The sequence below is a fragment of the Balaenoptera physalus genome (genome assembly GCF_965194825.1).
Source record: "Balaenoptera physalus genome assembly, chromosome: 14".
Classification (NCBI taxonomy): domain Eukaryota; kingdom Metazoa; phylum Chordata; class Mammalia; order Artiodactyla; family Balaenopteridae; genus Balaenoptera; species Balaenoptera physalus.
Window position 1 is genome coordinate 58,179,911 of NC_138893.1, and position 23,365 is coordinate 58,203,275.

Here is a 23,365-nt window from a genome sequence, read left to right on the forward strand (position 1 = left end):
GTTTAACGTCTAAGGTCCTAATGACAGCTACCAGTAGTAGTAAACTCAAAGACGCAGTTCTTATTTAGTATCATAATTGACAACCTGTGAGTGCTGGGCAGGTAATAAGCGAGCTACAATTTGAAGGATCCCTCTAGCAGTTCAGTACTCTGTACTGCTTCTGACTACTTCAGTAGTGGCAAGCCGTGGAAACAGGGAGAGACCAGAGTGGATTACTCATAACAGGTGGTGTTTACATCCTTGTCTATAGGATGACTTTTCTGAACATTTGGCAAAAAATAAAATTGAAGGTGGGAGAGAGAAAGGAAGAAAGAAGGGGAAAAAAACCCCACTCTGACTCACAGGACTTTAGCCATCAGAGCCAAATAAAGTGACACATTCATTAGTGTTTGGAGATGTACTTTTTACTAAGTTCAATGGTGTGTGTGTTTGTAAAACTACAATGAAAGCATACATAAAATGTTCTTTTATGGGTCTAGTTATAAAAATATTCAAAAGTCCTTTTTATACAAGGTTATCTCTAATAGAATAGATGCCCTATACTGGACGTATCTTAGAGAATTTATTGTAGCCTTGAGATAGGTTACAGGGTGAACTGGCCAGAAACCCAGAAAAAGTACCTCCCATATATTTCCTCATTCAGTAAATTATTTACTGAGTAAAGACTCTGTGTACCATGGACACTGGATCCTGGAGATACACAGAAATTGCATATGCGCTTACTGTTGGACTCAACAATTCCACTTCTAAGAAACCCTACAGATAAACTTGCATAGGAACAAAATGACATATGTACAGAGCCATTCATTGGGGCATTGTTTACAATAGCAAAAGACAAAAAAAACAACTAATTTATTTTAATAGGATCTTAGTAAGCCCAATACAATGGAATATAATTATAAAAAAAGAGTAAGGAAGCTCTTTATGTACTGACATAGAAAGATATCCAGGGTACATTAAGAAAAAACACAAGGTGCTGGATAATGTGTAGGTAGTTACTTTATTTTAAGATAAAGTGGAAAATCAAAATGAATATTTATATTTGCTTTCATTTACATAAAGAAACACAGGAAAGAATACAGAAGACAGCAGGGAAGAGCGTGAAAGTGAGACATCTGAAACATACCTAATTTTATAGTTTTGATTTTTGAAACACAGAAGTGTGCTATCCATTCAAAAAATTAACTTTAATATAAAAAAAAATTAGACTAGGCTTTTCCCTCTCTAAAAAGAAGCTTAAGGAGTTTATAGACTAGTAAAGAGACAGATGAATCAACAAATCAATGCAGCAAGGTACTCTAAGCTCTTGACAGATATATCGCTCCCATAGGCATGGTTAAGAAAAGCTAAGTCCAAGATTACTGACTCTGACCTACAAAAGGATCTTGGAGATTTAGTCCAAAATCAATTCATTCTCCCAGGAATCCTGGAAATGGGGTCATTTGAGGCCTTGGAGATACTTTTTCTAAGATGGAAATCCTACAGCAGTTATTGTGAGTACTTTTCTCTCCCCAGATGGCAAGTCCTGTGCTGGGTTTCTTCTCACAGTTTGTTTCCCTGTCTGCCTCTAAAGCTGCTTTTGGAGAAACTGTGAAAACTCTGTGGTACTTCACCTGCGAATAGATCACAGCATCCCACCACACACAGATCCAGCACCATCTGAGCTGAAGACCACTCTGTTCTCTTGGCTCTTTCAGAGCAGCAAAGAGCATGGGACGCATTTCTCCAGAGTGTGTAAAAACTGCACAGTTCATTACGTCACCTCAGGGCTCTTCTAGAGTAAACTCATAAAACAGACTGAGCTGGGAGAGGAACAGTGCCCCGGAGCACTGTCAGAGTTAACGTCAACTCCTTCTGAATTACCAAGAGCGCAAAGATATTTTAAAAGGTTTAGAGAGGAATTATTTCCTTTCCTTTAAAGATGGTCTGTGCTGTTTAAAGATGTTTTAAATAATCTGACAGGAGCGTAACCACTGTAGAAAGGAAGGTACAAAAGAGTAAGAGAGGATGTAGTGCTTACCACCCCGCACCATTACTTACCATTTACATTGTTTTTCTGAAGATGTATCATCCCCAGCAGCTGCTATAGTAGGTAAAACTCCCACATTTCTCTGATCTTTCAAAGGACAGCCAACTCGAGAGGCATACCTAGTCATGTGATCTACAGGGAGGAAAGGCATCCCTCAGCTGTTAGGTAAACCCACGCTGGGCTTTTGCAGCTTCTCTAATACCACTTGAAGATCAGACGGGGAGACAAGCTGTTAGAGAATACCCAGCACAGGTCCCGCTAGAGGGAGGGAAATTGTAAGAAATGCCAAGAATGAGGCATCTTTGAGGAAACAATCTTATTGGCAAGAGAGGCTTCGCAAAAGATCAAGGAATTATAAACACGCTTACATTTGGAAGACTTTGTCTAACTTCCCACTCAATAAAAGACTTCTTTTGCAGCACCCTTGACATATGAACTCCATGCCGAATTCAAGCAGCATCCAGACAGGACAGCTAGGAGAAGTCAGCACTAGGAGTTCCAACATGGTAAAGGAAGTCTGCTAAAAGGCCTATTCCTATAGAGTGACATATATACAAATACTCCAAGTTTAGGGTCGGGCTGAGTCCAGATTCCACGATAATGAAACAGATGAGAGGGAAGCAGACAAGTGGCGGGAGCCCAAGTAGGTGGACCACATTCTGAGTCAATACGTGCACCCAGGGAGGAGACAGGCAGGGGTGGGCAACACGCTGGTGAGCTGGGCTCAGAGATCAAGATAGCAGCAGTGTAGAAAGAATGGAGTATAGCGTCAGTGGGAATCAAAAGCTAAGGAATTTGAACAAACAGCCCAAACGAAGAAGGTTATGGCGATGCATCCTCTCCTTTTGACTCCCTGTCATTCTCCTTAGCAGACAATTCAGTGTTCATAAGGTTTCTAACCCTCTGCTGTAGGCTGAACTGTGTCAGCCAGAAAGATATGTTGAAGTCCTAAACCCCCAGGACCTGTTAATGTGACTTTATTTGGAAATAAGGTCTTTGTAGTTGTAACTGAATTAAGATGAGGTCATACTGGATTGGGATGGGCCCTAATCCAGGGACTGGCGTCTTTACAAGAAGAGAGAAATTTGGGCACAGAAAGACATACAGGAGAGAAGGCCATGTAAAGATAGACGCAGAGATTGCAGTGAGACATCTACAAGCCAAGGGACACCAAGAATTGCTGGCAACCAGCAGAAGCTAGGAGAGAGGCATGGAACAGATTCTCCCTCAGAAGCTTCGAAAGGAACCAACCCGGCCAACACCTGGATTTTAGACTTATAGCCTCCAGAACCAGGAGAGAACAAATTTCTACTGTTTTAAGCCACCAAGTTTGTGGTGTTTTGTTGCAGAAGCCCTAGGAAACTAACACATTCTCCAAGGAGATGACTAAACTCATGGCAAGAAAAACTTCCATTTCCTTCTCCTACTTGCTCTCTTCCCTCAAGTCCATAGTCTGAGCAAGAAGTGCCCTTCTTTCCTTGCTGGAGCCAACACCTCAACCCCTATGCTTGTCTTCATCCTGGATCCTATTCTTATACCACTTCTCTATTCTCTCTGTTCATTTTATTATTTTATGTTCCTACTGCAACTTTAACCTCTCCCTGTGTCAGATCTTTTCGCTTGACCACGCTACCCTGCAAGATTCCACTGTTCTAGTTTCTGCTTTATAACAGACCATTGTAAAGCAATTATACTCCAATAAAGATGTTAAAAAAAAATTTTTATCTGACTTGGCTTTAAAAAAAAAAAAAAAGATTCCACTGTTCTTTCTTTCTTCCTTCCAGTTCAAGCTACTCTAAAGGCTGTCTACACTGCCCCTAGATTCTTACCAGATTAGTGGTAACAGCTCACAGGGAGGTTTATCAGCTCACAGCTCTTTACATCAGAGGTCTTGGTGGGTGTGGCTGGGTTTTCTACTTGGGGGTCTCTCAAGGTGGAAGCTGGGCTGGACTCTGGGGAAGAATCCTCCTCCGAGGTCCTCAGGTTGCTGGCGGAACTCACTGTTTGCAGTTGAGACTGAGGTCCCGTCTCCTCGCTGACTGTCAGCCAGGGCTGCTCTCAGCTTCCAGGGACCCTCACAGGTTGCCACGGGCTGCCCCCAGGCCCTTTGGCGGTATCCCAGCCTACTGTTTCAGGGCTGGCAGCAGGATCCCTTGTGTCCAATCCCCTTAGTGCTTCCAATGCCTCTGCCTTTGCCTTCTGCAACCAGTGGGAGAAAGCTCTCTGCTTGTAAAGGCCTCACGTTACAAGGTTTTGCCTACCTGGATAATCTCCCTATTTTAAGGTCAACCAATTAGTAGCCTTAATTAGATCTACCCCTTAACTTTTTACAATTTGAATTCACCTCATCCCATCCTACCGAAAACTGTTCTCAAAGTCACCAATAAACACATTAACCAACAAATCCTTGGCTCTGCCTCAGGGCTTACTCATCTTGTCCTCTCTTATCAATGGCATTATTGACTAAATCCTCTTCTTTAAACTTTCTTTTCCCTTGAATTTCCAAGTCATAGCACAACCTGGGTCTCTTAGCTCCTTCCGGGCTCATTTCCTTTTCTTTTTACCAACTCTCCTTCTTTTAAACTACCTTTGACTCTCTTTTCCTTTTTCTGTCTCTGCCATTCATTAGCTACATAAATTCATGCAGGGCAAGCACTTAACAACTCTCTGTGGCTTAAGTTTCCTTACCCTTGGACTAGGAAAATAATTCCGATCTCAGGCTGCTGTAGGGACTACTGGAGTCTATATGTGTACAGTGCTTGGAACTGTGCCCGACACACAGTGGGCACTATATGAAGTCGCTGGTGTAGCTGCTGTTGTTACTGCTCTGGTGCGTCCACTCGCACAGCTCTTTCCAGTCCCGAGTTCCCTCTTGTTTCACCCTATGCGATAAATACTTGCTAAGATCCCCTGATGAACAAGGGGACTGCCTTAGGCTCTGCAGGGGTTACAAAGGTATTTATTCCCTCTTGAAACATACAGTCTAGGAGATTAAAGTACACAAATGATACTACACAACGTTGAGAGACTAAAAGAGGTGAGAAAAAAACTCCTAAATTGTAAGAAGGGAAGAATTACATCTGGTTAGGGAGAATCAGTAAAGGTTTAGTAAAAAGGTAGCTTTGAAGAACAGACAGGATCTGACAGGTAGAGAAGAGGGGAGAGAGTGTTCCAGGCAGTGGGAAAACACTGCAAAAACTCTGTGGTAAAAAGGTGTGAGGCATCCCGGAGAATAGCTGAAATGTAAGTATGTAGGAGAAAGACGGGAGATAAAGTTGAAAAGCTGTCATATTACAAATATCCTTGCGTGTCAAGGTGAAAAATTTTTATTTAATTTTGGAAGCTAGGGAGTATGGAGATGATGTAATTAGAGTTGTGTGATTAATGTGATATGATTAATCAGGCAAGAGAAACAAGTCAATCAGGAGTTTCCTCTGTCTCTCAGAACAAGAGTTCTGTTGTCAGAAAATGTGGGATTGAATTGTGCTTCTGTCACTTAGCAGCATGACTGTGGCCAAGTCACTTACCCCGTCTGAGCCCCAATTTTCTTATGGGTGTGAGAAGCAGAATTTTAAGATGGCTGGTCGATTCTCAGCCTCCTGGTGTTCCATCCTGATCACCTTGCATAACATGACAAAAGGGGTTGTGCAGATATAATTAAGGCTACTAACTGGTTGACCTTAAAATAGGGAGATTATCCAGGTAGGCAAAACCTTGTAATGCGAGGCCTTTACAAGCAGAGAGCTTTCTCCCACTGGTTGCAGAAGGCAAAGGCAGAGGCATTGGAAGCACTAAGGGGATTGGACACAAGGGATCCTGCTGCCAGCCCTGAAACAGTAGGCTGGGATACCGCCAAAGGGCCTGGGGGCAGCCTGTGGCAACCTGTGAGGGTCCCTGGAAGCTGAGAGCAGCCCTGGCTGACAGTCAGCGAGGAGACGGGACCTCAGTCTCAACTGCAAACAGTGAGTTCTGCCAGCAACTGAGGACCTCGGAGGAGGATTCTTCCCCAGAGTCCAGCCCAGCTTCCACCTTGAGAGACCCCCAAGTAGAAAACCCAGCCACACCCACCAAGACCTCTGACTTAAAGAGCTGTGAGCTAATAAATGGTGTTGTTTTTAAGACATTAGGTTTGTGATAATTCGTTAAGCAGCAACAGAAAACTATACGGCAACGATTCTAATATCTATTCTATTTTATGTGATTGCTCAAAGAAAATTACATGAAAGGCTTCCCTAAATTGTAAATATTATACAAATAAAGGTTAGAGTTAGTATCTAGTTAATGTCTAAAATAGAAATCATCTCTCTCAACTCCTCTCCCCCATCAAATAAGCTCATTTTATTTATTTATGGTATAATGGTATCACAATTATAAGTTTGTTTTGTTGTGGGTTGCAGGACTGTGACATACGGGCACTGGTGTCTCCTTAGAGTAAGACTGAGGTAATGAAATATGCTTGTATGTGTGTATGTAAATAAAAGAAGAAAGACCCCGAATAGCCAAAGCAATCTTGAGGGAAAAAACGGACCTGGAGGAATCAGACTCCCTGACTTCAGACTATACTACAAAGCTACAGTAATCAAGACAATATGGTACTGGCACAAAAACAGAAATGTAGATCAATGGAACAGGATAGAGAGCCCAGAGATAAACCTACACACCTATGGTCAACTAATCTATGACAAAGGAGGCAAGGATATACAATGGAGAAAAGACAGTCTCTTCAATAAGTGGTGCTGGAAAACTGGACAGCTACATGTAAAAGAATGAAATTAGGACACTCCATAACACCGTACACAAAAATAAACCAAAATGGATTAAAGACCTAAATGTAAGGCCAGACACTATAAAACTCTTAGAGGAAAACATAGGCAGAACATTCCATGACATAAATCACAGCAAGATCATTTTTGACCCACCTCCTAGAGTAATGGAAATAAAAACAAAAATAAACAAATGGGATCTAAAGAAACTTAAAAGCTTTTGCACAGCAAAGGAAACTATAAACAAGACGAAAAGACAACCCTCAGAATGGGAGAAAATATTTCCAAACGAATCAACGGACAAAGTATTAATCTCCAAAATATACAAACAGCTCATGCAGCTCAGTATTAAAAAAACCAACAACCCAGTCAAAAAATGGGCAGAAGACCTAAATAGACATTTCTCCAAAGAAGACATACAGATGGCCAAGAGGCACATGAAAAGATGCTCAACATCACTAACTATTAGAGAAATGCAAATCAAAACTACAACGAGGTATCACCTCACACAGGTTAGAATGGGCATCATCAGAAAATCTATGAACAACAAATGCTGGAGAGGGTGTGGAGACAAGGGAACCCTCTTGCACTGCTGGTGGGAATGTAAATTGATACAGTCACTATGGAGAACAGTATGGAGGTTCCTTAAAAACCCTAAATAGAATTACCATATGACCCAGCAATCCCACTGCTGGGCATATACCCAGAGAAAACCATAACTCAAAAAGACACATGCACTCCAATGTTCACTGCAGCAGTATTTACAATAGCCAGGTCATGGAAGCAACCTAAATGCCCACTGACAGATGAATGGATAAAGAAGATGTGGTACATATATACAATGGAATATTACTCAGCCATTAAAAGAAACAAAATTGGGTCATTTGTAGGGACGTGGATGGACCTAGAGACTGTCATATAGAGTGAAGTAAGTCAGAAAGAGAAAAACAAATATCGTACATTAATGCATATACGTGGAATCTAGAAAAATGGTACAGATGAACTGGTTTGCAAGGCAGAAATAGAGACACAGATGTAGAGAACAAACGTATGGACACCACGGGGGGAAAGTGGGGCAGGGGTGGGGGTGGTGGTGGTGGTGGGATGAATTGGGAGATTGGGGTTGACATATATACACTAATATGTATGAAACAGATAACTAATAAGAACCTGCTATATAAAAAAATAAATAAAATAAAATCTAAAAAAATTAAAATAAATAAAAGAAGGAAGAAATTATCAAAGGCAAAGGTTGATAAATGAGACAATATAAATACTAACTTGCAAGAGTGTAGAATAGGTCTAGCAATCCTTTGGAGTGTCAACAGAAAATATGTGCAAGAATAATTTATGCCATGTGCAGCTTATGGACACAGCAATTTACCAGGAACAAGGTCCTTAAACATTCTGAGGTTTGTTTTTTTTTGTCCAGGTGTGAGGGACATTTAAACCTTTGCAGATTTGTTTTGTTTCATTACAGGGCAAGGGGCACTTAAAATTATGCAAGTAGTATATGTTCCCTGTGATAAAACAATATAGAGTTGTATAAAAAAATAGAGCATATTAATAATATCCACCCAATCCTACTTTCCTGAGGAAACCATTAACAGGCTGGTGGGCATCCTTCCATACTTCTTTATTCTGCTCAAAGAAGTATAAAAGGTTTCCCCACACTTAAAAAAATTGGAGTCATATTCTACCTATTACTGTGTAACTTGCATTTTTCATTTTACAATGTATTATAAGTATTTCTCCTAGAAAATTTATATACTTGTCACATTTCTCTTAATAAAAGCATGGTATTTACAATATGGATTACCATATAATTTAGTCAACCAATTCATTTAGATTGCTTCAAATACCACTATTATAAACAATGTACATTCTTTCCATAGGTCTTTCAACATACGTTATTTCCTTAGAATAAATTCCTAGAAATGTAACACTGGGTCAGCGAGTATATGAACATTTAAAAAATTGAATGTATGTCAAATAATTTGCTCTCCAGAAAAGTTGTATCAATTTCCAAGCCCTCTACTCATAAAAGTGCCAATTTTCACACTCCCTAGACAACCCCACAGATACACATGCCTTCATTCTCTGCCACTGAGTAGGGAAATGTTAACTCCTTGTTTTAATCTGTACTTCCTTTAATACTAGTGAGACTGAGCATCCTTTCACGTGTATTAATTATTCATATTTCCTTTTTTGATCGGTCTGTTCATACCCTTTGTCTTTTTTTCCTAATGAAATGTTCATTTTACTGATTTATTAATGATCTCTGATTCAAGGATTTGTTTTCACTGACTATGACATCTTACTTTAACTTTGTTTATGGCCTTCTAAAATTCCTATAGAAGTTTTAAATTTTCTTATGTCTTCAAACTTTTCAATCTTTTTTGTTTTATGGCTGTTCACATTGTTATCATTCCAAGAATTTTATTATAAAAACAATTTCCTGTGTTTTCTTCTGGTACTTTTGTAGTTTTTAAAAATCTAAAGTTACCATTTTCAAAAAGTTGGCTAGTTGGCCTAATTCTATCTTTTGAATAATTTAATATCATTTATATACAATATGTTTTACTGATCCATCTCCATGTATTTGGCTATCTTGGTGGTAGTCCTATCATTGGTACAGCTTTATAATATATAGTAATAAGAAGGAATGGGTTCCCTCATTATTTTTTCTTGCATCCTCTCATTTATTCTTATGAATCAAATAGAGCATCATTTTCTTAAGTTTCCCCCCAAAAAACTGTTGAAAAATTCATTAAATGTTAGAGAGTAAATTGGGTGTATCTGACATCTCTATGATATTTAAGTTTTTCCATTCAAACCACCTTTTAGTCTTTTGATAAAGTTTCATAGTTTTTTCTTCGTATAGGTTTTGCTCACTTTCTCCTTGGTTTATTTCTAAATATTTCATATATTTTCCATCAACTCTTCTGACTGATTACTGCTCAAATAAAGGAAATCTACTGAATTTTTGTATGTTTATATTGTGTCAGGCTCCCTAACCAAACTTTCTTATTCATGAGCTTTGTATGTCATTCTCTTACTCTAGGTTAACAATTACCTAAAAATAATGATTTTGCTCCTTTCTGTAAATATTTATAGCTTATTTTTTATTGTATTAACTAACTAGACCTAGTAGAACAACACTGAATAATTAAAATCTACTTTTTAATAGTTCAATAATATACTTGCGCCAAGATACACGTACTACATATACTTTAAATAATTGTAACTACATTAATTTTTAAAATTAAAAATTTTTTACCATTCTTGATGTTAGGGAAAACAAGATGTGTAGGTGAACTTCTGTTTTCAGCGGCTTCTTTCTTCTGGTTAACAGTTGAAATAAAACTGCTGAAAGTAGAAATCTGGCCTTTGGATCCCCTGTCCAAACCCTAAAAACAGAAAAGTTAACATTGCAGCATAATTCCTAGTCACTCTATTTAAATTATTTTACTGCAAAAATGTTTAAATAAACATTTAAAATAGAGATTTTAATCTGATGATAGATGCACGATAGATAGAGATGGATAAAACCTGTATATATTATTGACTTACCTTTTCCAGGACCAAATTGCTTTAAGTATAAAAGGAAAACAGTCATGCCATCTAACTGCTTACAGGCTGATAAAGTTTGGAAATGGGGATAATAACAGTACCTTCCTCACAGGGTTACTGTGAGGTTTAACTGAGATAATGCGTGTAAAACAATGAGCAGAGTTCCTTGTCCACAGTACATGTTCCATTCATGTTAACTGCTATTTTAACTTGGTATTTAGGTAACACTGTTTTTGTGACCTCCACAAATATTTTTTCAGTAGTTAACATGCATATGATACTTCGCAGGTTGATTCATTAAAGGTTTTCTTGTCTTGATGCAACTTCAAAAGCTCAGGTCAAAAGATAAACTTTTTAGAGTTCATTTATTTCTCTAAACACGAGATTGGACTTTGGGTGTAAGGGGACTTAAGAAAAATATGGCTAGGCACTTAAGTGCAGATAACAGAGCAATCTTCCTATAGCATAGAATCTATCCATTAACACACTTTCCACAAAATAATAACTATAAAATTCATACTATGTAATTAATCAGCACTTTATAATTATAAATAAATTCACATTAATACTCAGCTATAAAGCTACCTCAGGGCTTATTCTCAGCTCTCGGCCCTTTCCAACTTACACTATATTCCAGCTTCCAGACGCTTAATTGAATATAGTAGTTAACTTCTTTCCTAACATTCACTTCTTTACACTAAAGGTACGTAATTTCTTTGCTTTCAGAGTAGAGAGTTTTTCATTTCCTCCTTCCTCATTTACCAGACTGATTTCCACTTAGCTTTTTAGAATCAACTCAGATGCCATGTTGCAAAAACATTTACACTCACCAAATATTCACTCTCCCACATCGCCCACCCTCTTACAGCTAAATGGAGCCATCTGATTAATTCTAATAGGCCAGAAGCGGAAGTGATGTCTGCCATTTGTGGACCAGAAAGTACTAATGCATTTAAGGCTGGTGAGCCAATCTCCAGTTCCTCTCTCTTTTCTTCCACTGTAATAATCCCAGAGGCTACAAGCTGAGATACTAGAGCATTCGTTGGCTTGTGTCCCCGAATCACTATGTGGAGCAGAGCCACTGCTGACCAACATTAGATTATACCATCAGCAATAAATGCAGCTTTACAATTTTCAAACACTGAAACTTGGGACTACCTTGTAAATGCAGCCTAACCCATTCTATCATAACTTCTCTGCAAAGCTTTTTCTGGTGGTCACCATTTCCACAAAAATCAATCACTCTTATTTATACTTGTGATTTACTTAAATTATTCCACTGAAATTATAATTGGTCTCACACTGGTCCTTCATGCTGGACTAGAAATTCCTTATTCATCACAGAGCTTGACGTCCAGGGAATCCTGTGCATAGATCCTACACTTCAGAGTAAATTTATTGTTTTTCTTTTTAAGAGATTAGTATAGAAAAATAACCCAGAAAAAAAATTCAGATACTATACACATAGAATTTAAAAGTTTCTGGACTTAAGAGACTTTTAGAAATTAGTTATTTAACTCCTTTATTTCATAGATGAGGAAAATGGAATTGAGACTCACCTAAAGTCATTCAGCTAACAAAGCAACAGAGATGTGAGGGGCACTAAATGAGAACTTGAGGAATGCTTCCATAAGGAAAGTACATATGCGATTTTGTGTGTGTGACATCTTTGGCTGCTCAAAGAATTTGGGTTTTTTTGTTTGTTTGTTTGTTTGCTTTATTTGTTTTTGCTTGCTTCTTGGCTAGATTTAGGCTCAGTAAAGTCTGAATCAATATTTCTGTGTTAGGATTAGGCTACATGATCCAGCCTAAAAAAAGTTAAACATATTGCCCAACTGAAATAAAGTCATCTTCTAACAGATGTAGGATATGAATCTGAAGTTTCAGAATCACAGACAACGTCATCTAGGGTCTTGTACAGAACATATGACACGCTGAGTGTTCCACAAATGGTTACTCCTATGATAATAACACACTAAAACAAGTCATGTATTGAGTACTAGGTATATGCCTACTATTATATTAGGTGCTTTAATACAACATTCCTATGAGTTGCATATTTACACTTCATTTTACAAATGAGGAAACTGAAGTACCATGCCGAAGTTCACAGAGCTGGGAAGTGGGAATTCAAACTCTAGTCTGAATAACCTTAATGTCTGTATTCTTAAACCACTATAGCTCAGAGTTTCTCACTACAGTAGCTATCACTTATTAAGGATTTATCATGCGATAGGAAGTATGTTACATATATCAGCCTGTTTTCACAACTCTTGTGGTTGATGTTATCTTCTCTACTTTTATAGATATATGCTGAATGAAATATAATAGCTTTAGGAGCAACTCACCTAACCAGAGGAAATTAACATAAGCAGAAAAACTAACTGTACTTTAGGAAAATCTTTGATATTCTAGCAATCTGGGAAAGACTCAATATTTTATTTTATTTTTCTCCCCCTTCCTCTACCCCTTCTTAACAAAAGGAGATCTCAAAGAACATTGCTTTGTTCACTTGTGGACTCTTCAAATAATTTTTAAGAAACCCCACAAGTAACTGATTCAATCAATAAAGCCATTTAACAACTATCAGTTCTAATCCCTAACAGATTTATAATGTAGATTCCCAAGGAGGACAGAGAAAATTGGAGAAAGAGATTAATAAAATAGTGATATGCAATACTTTTCTATAAAAGTCTTTGTAAATTACATAATTTGCATAATCTTGGTAAATTAAAACAATATGCTCAAGTTCACAGAACTAGCTAATTAGAAAAATAAAATTAAAATAACCTGTACATTTGAAAAAGTATATCATTCCTTGCTATAACTGCCCCCTGCAGTGGAAGCCGTGGAGTCCTAACCAATGCATGCCAGTGAAGTCCCTAAACCAATCTTTGATAAAAGAATAATTGCTGGCTCTGTTCCATCATGAAACACTTTTTCAAGTCATAATATCTCACTATATTAGAGTCTCTGAAGTAAAATTTTTTTAACTGTTTACAAAATTCATTATTCACAACATATTTTAAACTACTAGCTTTGCAAACAGCTGGAAATGCTAGCATTTTAAATCATACCAAGTAAAAATTAATGTTGCATTCTAGCTATTAGATAAGTGAGACTGGCAGAAGTTTTATTTACTATAGAGACAACACACACAAATGCATAGGTAGATGGATTCTACATAGAGCTCTTTGGTTTAGTCGGCTGTACAAAGTTGTCATAGGGGATCCAGTCACCAGGATATGTTAAATTATGTTCAGTATCTTCTATTTGAGAAGAGATGTACATAATGTTATTTCAGAAAATGTTCCATACAATAAATGACTGGGTATTCTAAAATGTCCAACAACACTTGGCTAGTTGGAAAATTCACTTATGTAGAATATCTGTCATCAGTAATATCAAATAAAAAGCATTAATGGTAATAATACAAAGGAAATTCTACACACAATAGCATAGTGGTTCTCAGACTTTCTAGTTTCAGGACCTCTCTGCATTTTAAAAAATTATTGTTATGTATGTACAATTCCTTTTAAAATAGCAATAAACCCATTTATGGACAACTATTTTCCCAAACAAAAATCAGTGAGAAGAGTGGCATGGTTTACATTTTGCAAATCTATTTTTATATCTGTTTCTGCATTCAATCTGTTGCAATATCATGTGTCACACAGAAAACTACACCGTACACTCGAGAGAATGAGAGAGAACAAGACAACACAAGTAACATCCCAGTATCGTTACAAAGGTAGTTTTGACCTCATGGACATCTAAAAGGATGTTGAGGACCACATGTTGAGGACTGCTGCAGTAGGAATAAACAGTAATTAGAACGAAGAATGAATCTAAGAAATCTTGGGAGAACAAGAAGACAACATTTAAATCTGCGCTAATATAACCATTTGCTACTGAGCACTTGAAATGTGCTAGTAAGTGTAAAATACACAGTGTTCAAAGACTTAGTACGAAGAAGAGATAAAATATCTCATTAAGCATCTATATTGATTAAATGTTGAAATGGTAAGTTTCTTGATATACTGTATTAAATAAAGTACATTATTAAAATTTATTTTACGTCTTTATTTTTATTCTTTTTAATGTGGCTTTTAGAAAACTTTAAATTACGTATGTGGTTCACATTCTATTTCTACTGGACAGAGCTGATATAAATGAAAGCATACTTTCCTAAACTGGATCCAATCCAACATACAATCTTAGTAATTAGGACAGAATTATTATTCTGATTCATCATTTCCCTGCATCATTCTGGAAGAAAAGATTTGCTGGACAGGTAGCAAATTTAAATACGGTATAAAATATAGATGAAGAATCAAAGATATCTGAAGTAATAAAAACTGAGTTTCTTGCTTTGGTCATTTCAGATATGTATACAGGGACAATGGCAATCTGTACACTTTGGTCACCCCTCAATGAAATTTATTTATCAAACCCAAAGATGAATAGTTCGGCAATACATTAAGTGCTCTTAATATAAAGCAGGGATACTTCAGTCTCAATGAGTCCAGGGAATACCTATGATGCATAGAAAAACTACAAAAGACTTGAGTGGCTTCCTGAGATACTGAGCAAGTGTTACTATGTCAAAAGATTGGTGAACAAATGTACATTTATATATTTTAAGTTAAAATAAAAAGCACTGAATATACTTTGCTTTACCAACTTTTAAAATAAACTGACCTAAACTACCAGTTAGGGCCACACCAGATGAGAGGCCTTAACTGTATTTAGAGTCTACAAAGGAGACTATTTTAGGCCCTGTTCCTGGGTAAAGATATTTTGTTCTTCTTTTTTGTATGTTTTTTCACAGTTCCTTATTAGGATACTAGGTTATAAAATCAGTGCTCTATATCCTTCTACTAAGATGTGAAAAGTTGGCTACTTTCAAGGTGTGAAGAATCTCCCTCCCCAACTAAATAGCACCAGCCCAAGTGAAATTGCTTTCTTTAAGTGATATAAACCACATCTTTCAAAGGAGACTAGGAAGGATGTGGATTCTGAAACAAAATTTTAACACTCAAAAAAAAATCACAATGCGATTGACCTTATAGATAACTGAAAACTAACTCTACTTAATACAAAAGAAATGTTAGTCCTGATGCTCAGAAATTTCAGTGTTTGCTTATCAGAAAGGCAAAGTGGCTTGGGAGATTTTATTCACTTAGTTGACAAGATGGGAAAAAAAGAAATTGCATCAGCAGATTACCATTATAGGATAAAATACTACTTTTAAAATGTGTGATTTGAGGTAGTCACAATTCTCAACCAATTTACTGTTCTTTAATAAAAACGTCTGGATCAAAACCAAGTTAAGGGCTTCCCTGGTGGCGCAGTGGTTGAGAATCTGCCTGCCAATGCAGGGGACACGTGTTCGAGCCCTGATCTGGGAAGATCCCACAGGCCGCGGAGCAACTAGGCCCGTGAGCCACAGCTACTGAGTCTGCGCGTCTGGAGCCTGTGCTCCGCAACAAGAGAGGCCGCGATAGTGAGAGGCCCGCGCACCGCGATGAAGAGTGGCCCCCGCTTGCCACAACTAGAGAAAGCCCTCGCACAGAAACGAAGACCCAACACAGCCATAAATAAATAAATAAATAAAAAATAAAAAAAAAACAAAAACCAAGTTAATTCGAAACACAGCTTTCTTTAATGACTAGGTTCAAACTTCACAATGACTTTTGAATTAAGCTGAATTAGTAAAATTTTAGTAATTTCTATTTTTAAAAGGCACAGACATTTATTATAATTATTCCCTGCAAAATGTTTTTTGACTGCTTACTAAACTGTCACCAAGTTATAAATATCAACTTAAGAACAACTAGTTATTCATATAAGGCTTAGCAGTCTAACATTTTTAGAGTGCAAGAAGGGATCCTTATCACAGGAGAAAAAGTAGAAAAATCCAAACTTTCCAGAGCTTTCTCAGCTCCACCTACTTCTTCACTCATCTTCTGTTGATCTTTCGCTACTCTCTCTTCCTCAATTCAAGTAAATATAAGCAAGTTAATTTCCAAACACTATGCCAAAATAAGCTGCTACACTGGAACAGTGAGCAGTACCCCTTTCTGAAGCCATTACTTTCCCCTTTCAGAAAAATTCATATGTACCATACCCCAGCCCCGAAGAGTTCAGAGAGCGCGTGACATCCCTTAATTCAGAGAGTGCTCGTGTGTGTGGGGGGCGGGGAGGGGGGTGGTGCAGGAAGAGGAGGGAGTCAGGTTGATAAAGGTAGTATCTGTAGAGCTTGAGGCTTGATATAGAAGGTTGTAAAGCAGTTCCCTAGTGGCCTAGTGGTTAGGATTCGGGGCTTTCACTGCTGTGCCCGGGTCCGACCCCTAGTCAGGGAACCAAGATCCCGCAAGATGCGTGCAAGTCGCAGCCAAAAAAGAAAGCTTGTAAAGGAAAGTACTGAAGCCATAGGACAGGATGGGAAAGGGCTGGCTGGCTTACGTGAATGCTTACTTTGTCAAGGCTCTTTCTTGAATACTTTATGTGTATTAACTAATTTAGTCTTCTTATCTACCCTGTGAGGTAAGTTCTATTACTGTTTTCCCCGTTTTATAGAAAGGGAGCTACAAATAGCAAGGCAGTATCATACTGGACACTTCTAGAGGTTCTCTGGTTCATAACTTATGTTTTTTTTTTAAATAAATAAATAAAATTTTTAATTTATTTTTGGCTGTGTTGGGTCTTCGTTGCTGTGTCCGGGCTTCTCATTGCGGTGGCTTCCCTTGTTGAGGAGCACGGGCTCTAGGTACGCGGGCTTCAGTAGCTGTGGCATGCGGGCTCAGTAGTTGTGGCTTGCGGGCTCTAGAGCGCAGGCTCAGTAGTTGTGGCGCACAGGCTTAGTGGCTCCGCGGCATGTGGCATCTTCCCAGACCAGGGCTCGAACCCGTGTCCCCTGCAGTGGCAGGCGGATTTTTTTTTTTTTAATTAGTTAATTTATTTATTTATTTATTTATTTTTGGCTGTGTTGGGTCTTCGTTTCTGTGCGAGGGCTTTCTCTAGTTGCGGCGAGCAGGGGCCACTCTTCATCGCGGTGCGTGGGCCTCTCACTGTCGCGGCCTCTCTTGTTGCGGAGCACAAGCTCCAGACGCGCAGGCTCCAGACGCGCAGGCTCCAGACGCACAGGCTCAGTAGCTGTGGCTCACGGGCCTAGTTGCTCCGCGGCCTGTGGGATCTTCCCAGACCAGGGCTCGAACCCGTGTCCCCTGCATTGGCAGGCAGATTCTCAACCACTGCGCCACCTGGGAAGCCCCTGGTTTGTAACTTAAAATGACCATTTTTCTTCAACTGTAATTATAGTCAAATTATTCATGTCCTAACATCCTGAGTTAATTTTGAATGGGAGGATAAGTAGGCAACTACAATATGGCTTTGCAATTAAAAAAAAAAGTTGGCAGACGGCTTTACAACCCACTCAAAATTAGACACACCTTGGTTATGTATTTATGTAGCGACAGCCCTCCCTTTTTGTGTCTTATGACTCTCTGATCACTCTTCTTTAATGAGATTGCTTTATTTTACATAGAATTTAATGATACGTTCATACCATAATTAAAACTGATATTATCAGATATTCTAGAATACATATTTCTCTCCCGTAACAGTTCTATCTCTAGTAACAAAGTTTTGAACAAATTTGTCAGTGGGCCACATCCTTTTTTCTAAACTAGGAAATACTGCTATAGGTACGGGTTCTTTGAACCACATGGTCCCTGACCACAGATACAGAGTACATGGAATAAGGCAAAGAGCATGGCATTTTTTTGAGCAAGAAAAGTCTCAACTGAAACCGAGCTCTGCCCCTTACTAGCCATTTTACCCTCTGGCAAGGTATACTACACATAACCTGACTCTCAGATTCCTGTCTGTTAAGTGGGAACAGTATCTTCCTCATGGTCACAGCAGTTAGGTGATTGGCTCTGGTTGCACTAACTGACTAGATGAAAGATACATGGAAAATGCCTGGCACAGAGTAGGTACTGAAGTAAATAGTGGCAATTACTTGTATTATTTATATGTATTACACATATGCATAAATCATGCATTTTTGTAATATCTGTGGTTTATTAAATTGCTTAAGACACTTTTACCACCATAGCCTTCATTCTTTCCCATCTCATCTCGTTTAAAAAGGGTACAAAATTTTCCAAAAATAAGTTTGTTCCAAACACCTAGATGGGCAAGTTTTATCGAAGTTCACACATACACGTTTATTTGGAATGCTGTTGGCTGGATTGCCTTTTTACGTAAATGTTTTTCTCTGAGAGAACTTATCTGAAAACTTTAGAATCCTTTTTCTTTATTAATCTTCCTTCTCTTTCATCCCTGTTATCTAGGTTCCACTAGATTCCACTTCGTGTGGATTCTTCCCTCCCTTATACCTTATCACATGGCCACAACTCTAGCGGATGCCCCATCATCTCCAGTATGAACTGCAGAGCTCCTTCCTTGCCCTCTTTCTCCTTCCTCCTCCAGTCTAACTACCTCTAATTACTACCACTAATTTCATTATGTTGTTCTTCTATTTAAGAAACTTCAATGGTTTCCTGCTAAGAACAGGAAAAAAAAAGTCCCAACTTCCCCACCTGCTGATTTGGTCCCGCCCCCATGCAATCTCACTTACCTCCCACAAGTTGCCAGCATGTTCCCATTGGGCTTACTTTATTACTCCCTAATTCTTCCCTTTAAGCCTCGTTCACATTGTTTTCCCCACTGGATTACTTTTCCCACTTGCTTTTGCCCATCCAAATCCTATCATCCTTCAATGGCCAGCCAACCTAAATAATTACCTTTACTTTAAGGCCTTTCTTCACAGTTCTGCACACACTGATTTTCTTTCTCTGATCTCCTATAGAGCAAATTGTTTCTATGGCACATGGTGGCTTTTACACATTGCTTTGCTTTGCTGTGTTTTCATGTGTCAGCCCTGCCTACCCTGAGGCAGGAATCTTTTTATTTTTTTTAAAACTTTGTGTTTTCTGTAGCATCTAGCCCAAAGCTCAACATAATAGATGTTCAATATCTGGTAGTTACATTTTGGCCCAGAGGTTCCAGCAAGCCCATTTACACACTCCTGACACAACATGTACAAACTTCTCACTCTTGTTATCGACTTCTTACCAAATCCTCTCCACATACCTTAAGCCTTGCTCTCATCTTCCCCCTGCTTGACAAGTCTCCTGACCTTCATTGTGGGCAAACTTCCCTTTACCATCCTAAAATGATGCCCTCCGTTTCCTTTCACCTCTCTGACCTAAGTAAAGTCTAGCTCTTTCTTGAACCCTATGCCATGGAGAAGCTCCCTTTCTCTTCTCACCTGATTTAAATGATGAAGTAGACAAACTCATCCTCACTTATCACTATTATCTGCTCCTCCTTTGACCCTTTTCTTCTTCCCCATTCACCAATTTTTTCTAACTTCTGTATTACAGCAGCAACTAATTAATAATATTCTTCTCCACTCTAATCTGTCAACTTCAGTAAATATTCACATCGTTAGCCCTTCATATTCCTTATTCCCCTTAGCTCTGTAAGCCTATATCACCTCTCCACAGCAGCAAGGCCAAACCCCGAACGCTGACAGGCCTCTGAGGGCTCTATCTTGCACCTGTGAGCATCTCTAACTAGAAGCACCTTTACTGCCATTTCTTTCAATTCCCCACTACATCTGATTTCTGCTGTGCCTCATTCACTTAATCCATACCTTTCACTACTCCATTTCAAATGCTGCTCTATTAACTAAGCAGACTTGGGGCAGTGTACTTAAAATACAGACTCCAAGGAGCTTTTAATTCACTACACAGAGCGTCAGTTTTCAATCTTAGCTACACCTGAGAATTAAAAAAATAAAAGATGCCTGAGCCCCACTCCCAGAAATTGATTTAACTGGCCTGCATTTGGGCCTGGGCAATGATGGCCAGGTTTGAGACCACCGTGTTAGGCACTTACTGGCTAGAATGGACTTCCTGCACACTTAGGCGGTCTTAGGATCGATTAATCATGTTAGGCCTGTTCTTTCCTGCACCCTCAATCCCACCCCTGCACCTTTTAAAAAATTTTTGGGATACAATCCCAACTCTTTAAGCTTAATTAGGGTCATCATAACCTGACCTTCTACTTATTTCAGGGAACCGTCACTCTATTTCCAAACTCTCACAGAAATGTGATACAATGATTTTTGGAAAAAGCTAGTACCGTAGGGCTACAGTAATTGAGTCATAAACTCAATCTACATAGGCAGAGCTGTTAACCTGGGGCAAAAAGGAAAAATCACTAAAATGGTTCAAAGAGATAAGTTATTGATGGCAATCAGGTTCCTAAGCGAACCTCCAAAAGCTCTATTTGATCCACATGGAGGCTGGAAAACAACCAAGCAGGCCACAAGCTGTCTTTCCCTGCCCCCCACACCAAGGCATTCCCCACCTACAGATGAATTCGGACATTGTGCCAGCTCCCTGGTTTTCTCGCCCTCTGGAGGACCAAGCACAGATTTTCTTGACTAAGGCTTTACATTGCTATAGCTCAGAATTCCAGCTCTAGAAATCTCTCTTTGACAAACACACACCACATATCATCATCGATAAGTTGCTCATCTTTCCCTTGCTCTCCTAACTCTTGCTGCAAAACCTAAGTCCTTTTCTCTCCTGATGTGACTCAGAACATCAGTGCTAATGATAAACCTCTGTCATTTCTAAGAGGCTTAAATTTTGAATGTCACTTAAAAAAAAAAAAAAAACAATGCTACCAACCCTGCTTGTAAGGCACCAGAAACTGCCTTCAGAAATCTCAGGTGTTTCTATTCATTCGTGTCCTCTTCTGATTTAACCTATGTCTTTTCAAGGTTTTATTCAAGATCTTAAAAAACTTCTTGAACTCTATTCTTCTGTTTGTCTAGTAGTACAAGTCCATATTCCTTTATTACACTTCCAAAATCCTCTAAGCTCTTAAAACTGAAAGAGCTTATTTGGTAATAAAACATGTACCTGATCTGAACTCTCTGAAAATCCAACCTGAGCTGAACTGACAGGAAGCTACTGATAGACCTTACCTCATTTGGTGTGAACAACGCATACATTTCACTGCAGAGCTGTTAATATGCTTAATTATGGGGAACTGGCCAGGACCCCAATGTGGATGTTATACATGATATATGTACTGAATTACCTTTCTAAAATCCGAAGAACTCTGAATTTCAAAGCCCCAAGGTTTCAGATAACAGTCTGTAGACCTGTATCCATCCACACTGTATCAATTTCTCCAAGTTTTTATTTCAAGCCTTCAATTTTTCAATTACACAGAAATAAATAAGTTTGGGGGAGCGTGCTTACTTCAGGACCTAAACCCATTCACATAACTGTTCCTATAAGCATGTATGCATTCACTGTTTTAAACTGACTTAGAAATGAACTGTTGAAACACTGCCTATTTGCCAGTTAAGAACTTCCCAGATAGGCTCTGAAAGCCCAGGAAACCAACAGCAAAAACTGGGTCTACAAGCAGTTGGGTGACAAATTCCTTCAAAGCATTTCCCAAGGTAATTTCTACCTGCAACTCCAACTTATCAATCAACTGTAGTAATTTTTTAAAGTGTCATTTTATCACTGTCTACACTCTGCTGTGCTCATTTAACGTAAAGAGCTTGTTCTAACAATTTCCAGTTCACAGTCCTTAGACATTTTCGAAAAACCTACCAAATCAAAACATTATTCCTATAATACTTTAGAGTGAGCTATTTTAGTAAGTTCTTAGTCATTTAAGAGGGAGGTTTTAAGAAATGAATTGCAAGCAGGAATAAACAAAATGTACCATGGTCTCTAAACTTTTACTATTTTGTCACGCACGGCTGCGTGACAAGTCATGCGCTTTAAATGTACTAAAGTTTCAAGAAGTATTTAAATATGATGTCAAATAAAAATCTCAAAAATCAGAGGTTAATTTTGTGTGTGTGCTCCAAAGTAAACAGTCAAAACCACCAGTAGAAACAGGGAAGGGAGGCTGTCCCATTACATCATCTGGCAATATGTAGTTTGAAGCCTGAGAGCGCTCTCCAAATAATCCTTAAAAAAATCCATCTGGGAAATCATCCCCGTGAAGCTTAGATCACTTGAGTTTAAATAAAAGGTTAAAAAAGCTTCCCCACCTTACGTCACACGCCTGTATCATATGAAAAATAAAACCACCATCGAGGCTGACAGCAACGGAAAGGTCACAATTAGGTGGAAACTCGCCGCAGAGCCTGTTCAATCTGAAGGGGGAACGGAAAGAAAACCGAGGAAAAGGGGGAAATATTCGCTCTCCCAAGACAGGCAGATAGCTCAGCGGAAAACCCACTCCCGCCTGCCTGACACCTTATCCTTATCCAATAGATGATGCTGACTCCAAGATGCTGGTCATTTCCGCAGAGAAAGTGGGAACCCCCCAAGCCAGAAAATAACCGAAAACAGCCAGCGTATCCGGCCACCCCGACATTTCCCGAGGGTGGAAGGTGCAGATAGCGCAGTGATCACGGCTGCCCACGAGGCACAACTCTTTGATTTCGGCCCGAGAAAGGGGAGCCTGAGCGCTTCTCCCCGGGCGGGTCCGGGGCTCCCCGGAGGATACGCGGGTCTCCGGGCGCCCCTCTCCCCCCGTCCCGACCTGCCGTCGGGGCGCCCCGCGGCCCCCGCCCGGCACCTACCGCAGTCGCACCGGCGCCAGCCGACACGATGGGCGGCAGCTTCTCGCGCTCCGGTTCCTTCCCTTTCTTCTCCTCGGGCGCAGTCGCCGCCACCGCCGGCGGCGCGGCGGGCGAGGGCACCCGATCCACCTCACTCATGTCAGGCTGAGCAGCGGGAGCGCTAGGCGGCGGCGGCAGCGGCGGCGGCGGCAGCGGCAGCGGCGGCGGCCGGGCTGCTGCTGGGGCTGGCGCTGCTGCCGCCGCGGCCGCGAGAGGGCTCTGCGCCGCCGCGTCCAACCTCAGCCGCCGCTCCGCCCCCGC

At 39.6% G+C, this 23,365-nt stretch overlaps 1 protein-coding gene across 3 annotated transcripts in view; it reads right to left on the reverse strand.

Annotated features, from left to right (window-relative positions):
* HECTD2 (HECT domain E3 ubiquitin protein ligase 2) overlaps positions 1-23,365 on the reverse strand; it is a 79,697-nt gene extending 56,332 nt beyond the window's left edge. For 2 of the 3 annotated variants that reach the window (XM_082423674.1, XM_082423672.1), the window contains exons 1-2: positions 23,066-23,365; positions 10,073-10,202 (exon numbers count right to left, since the gene is read on the reverse strand). In XM_082423674.1, the coding sequence (XP_082279800.1) occupies positions 10,073-10,202; positions 23,066-23,203 (268 nt within the window). In that variant the 5' untranslated portion in view covers positions 23,204-23,365. The remainder of the gene's footprint in view (positions 1-10,072; positions 10,203-23,065) is intronic. The other variant, XM_082423673.1, reaches the window with a different exon arrangement.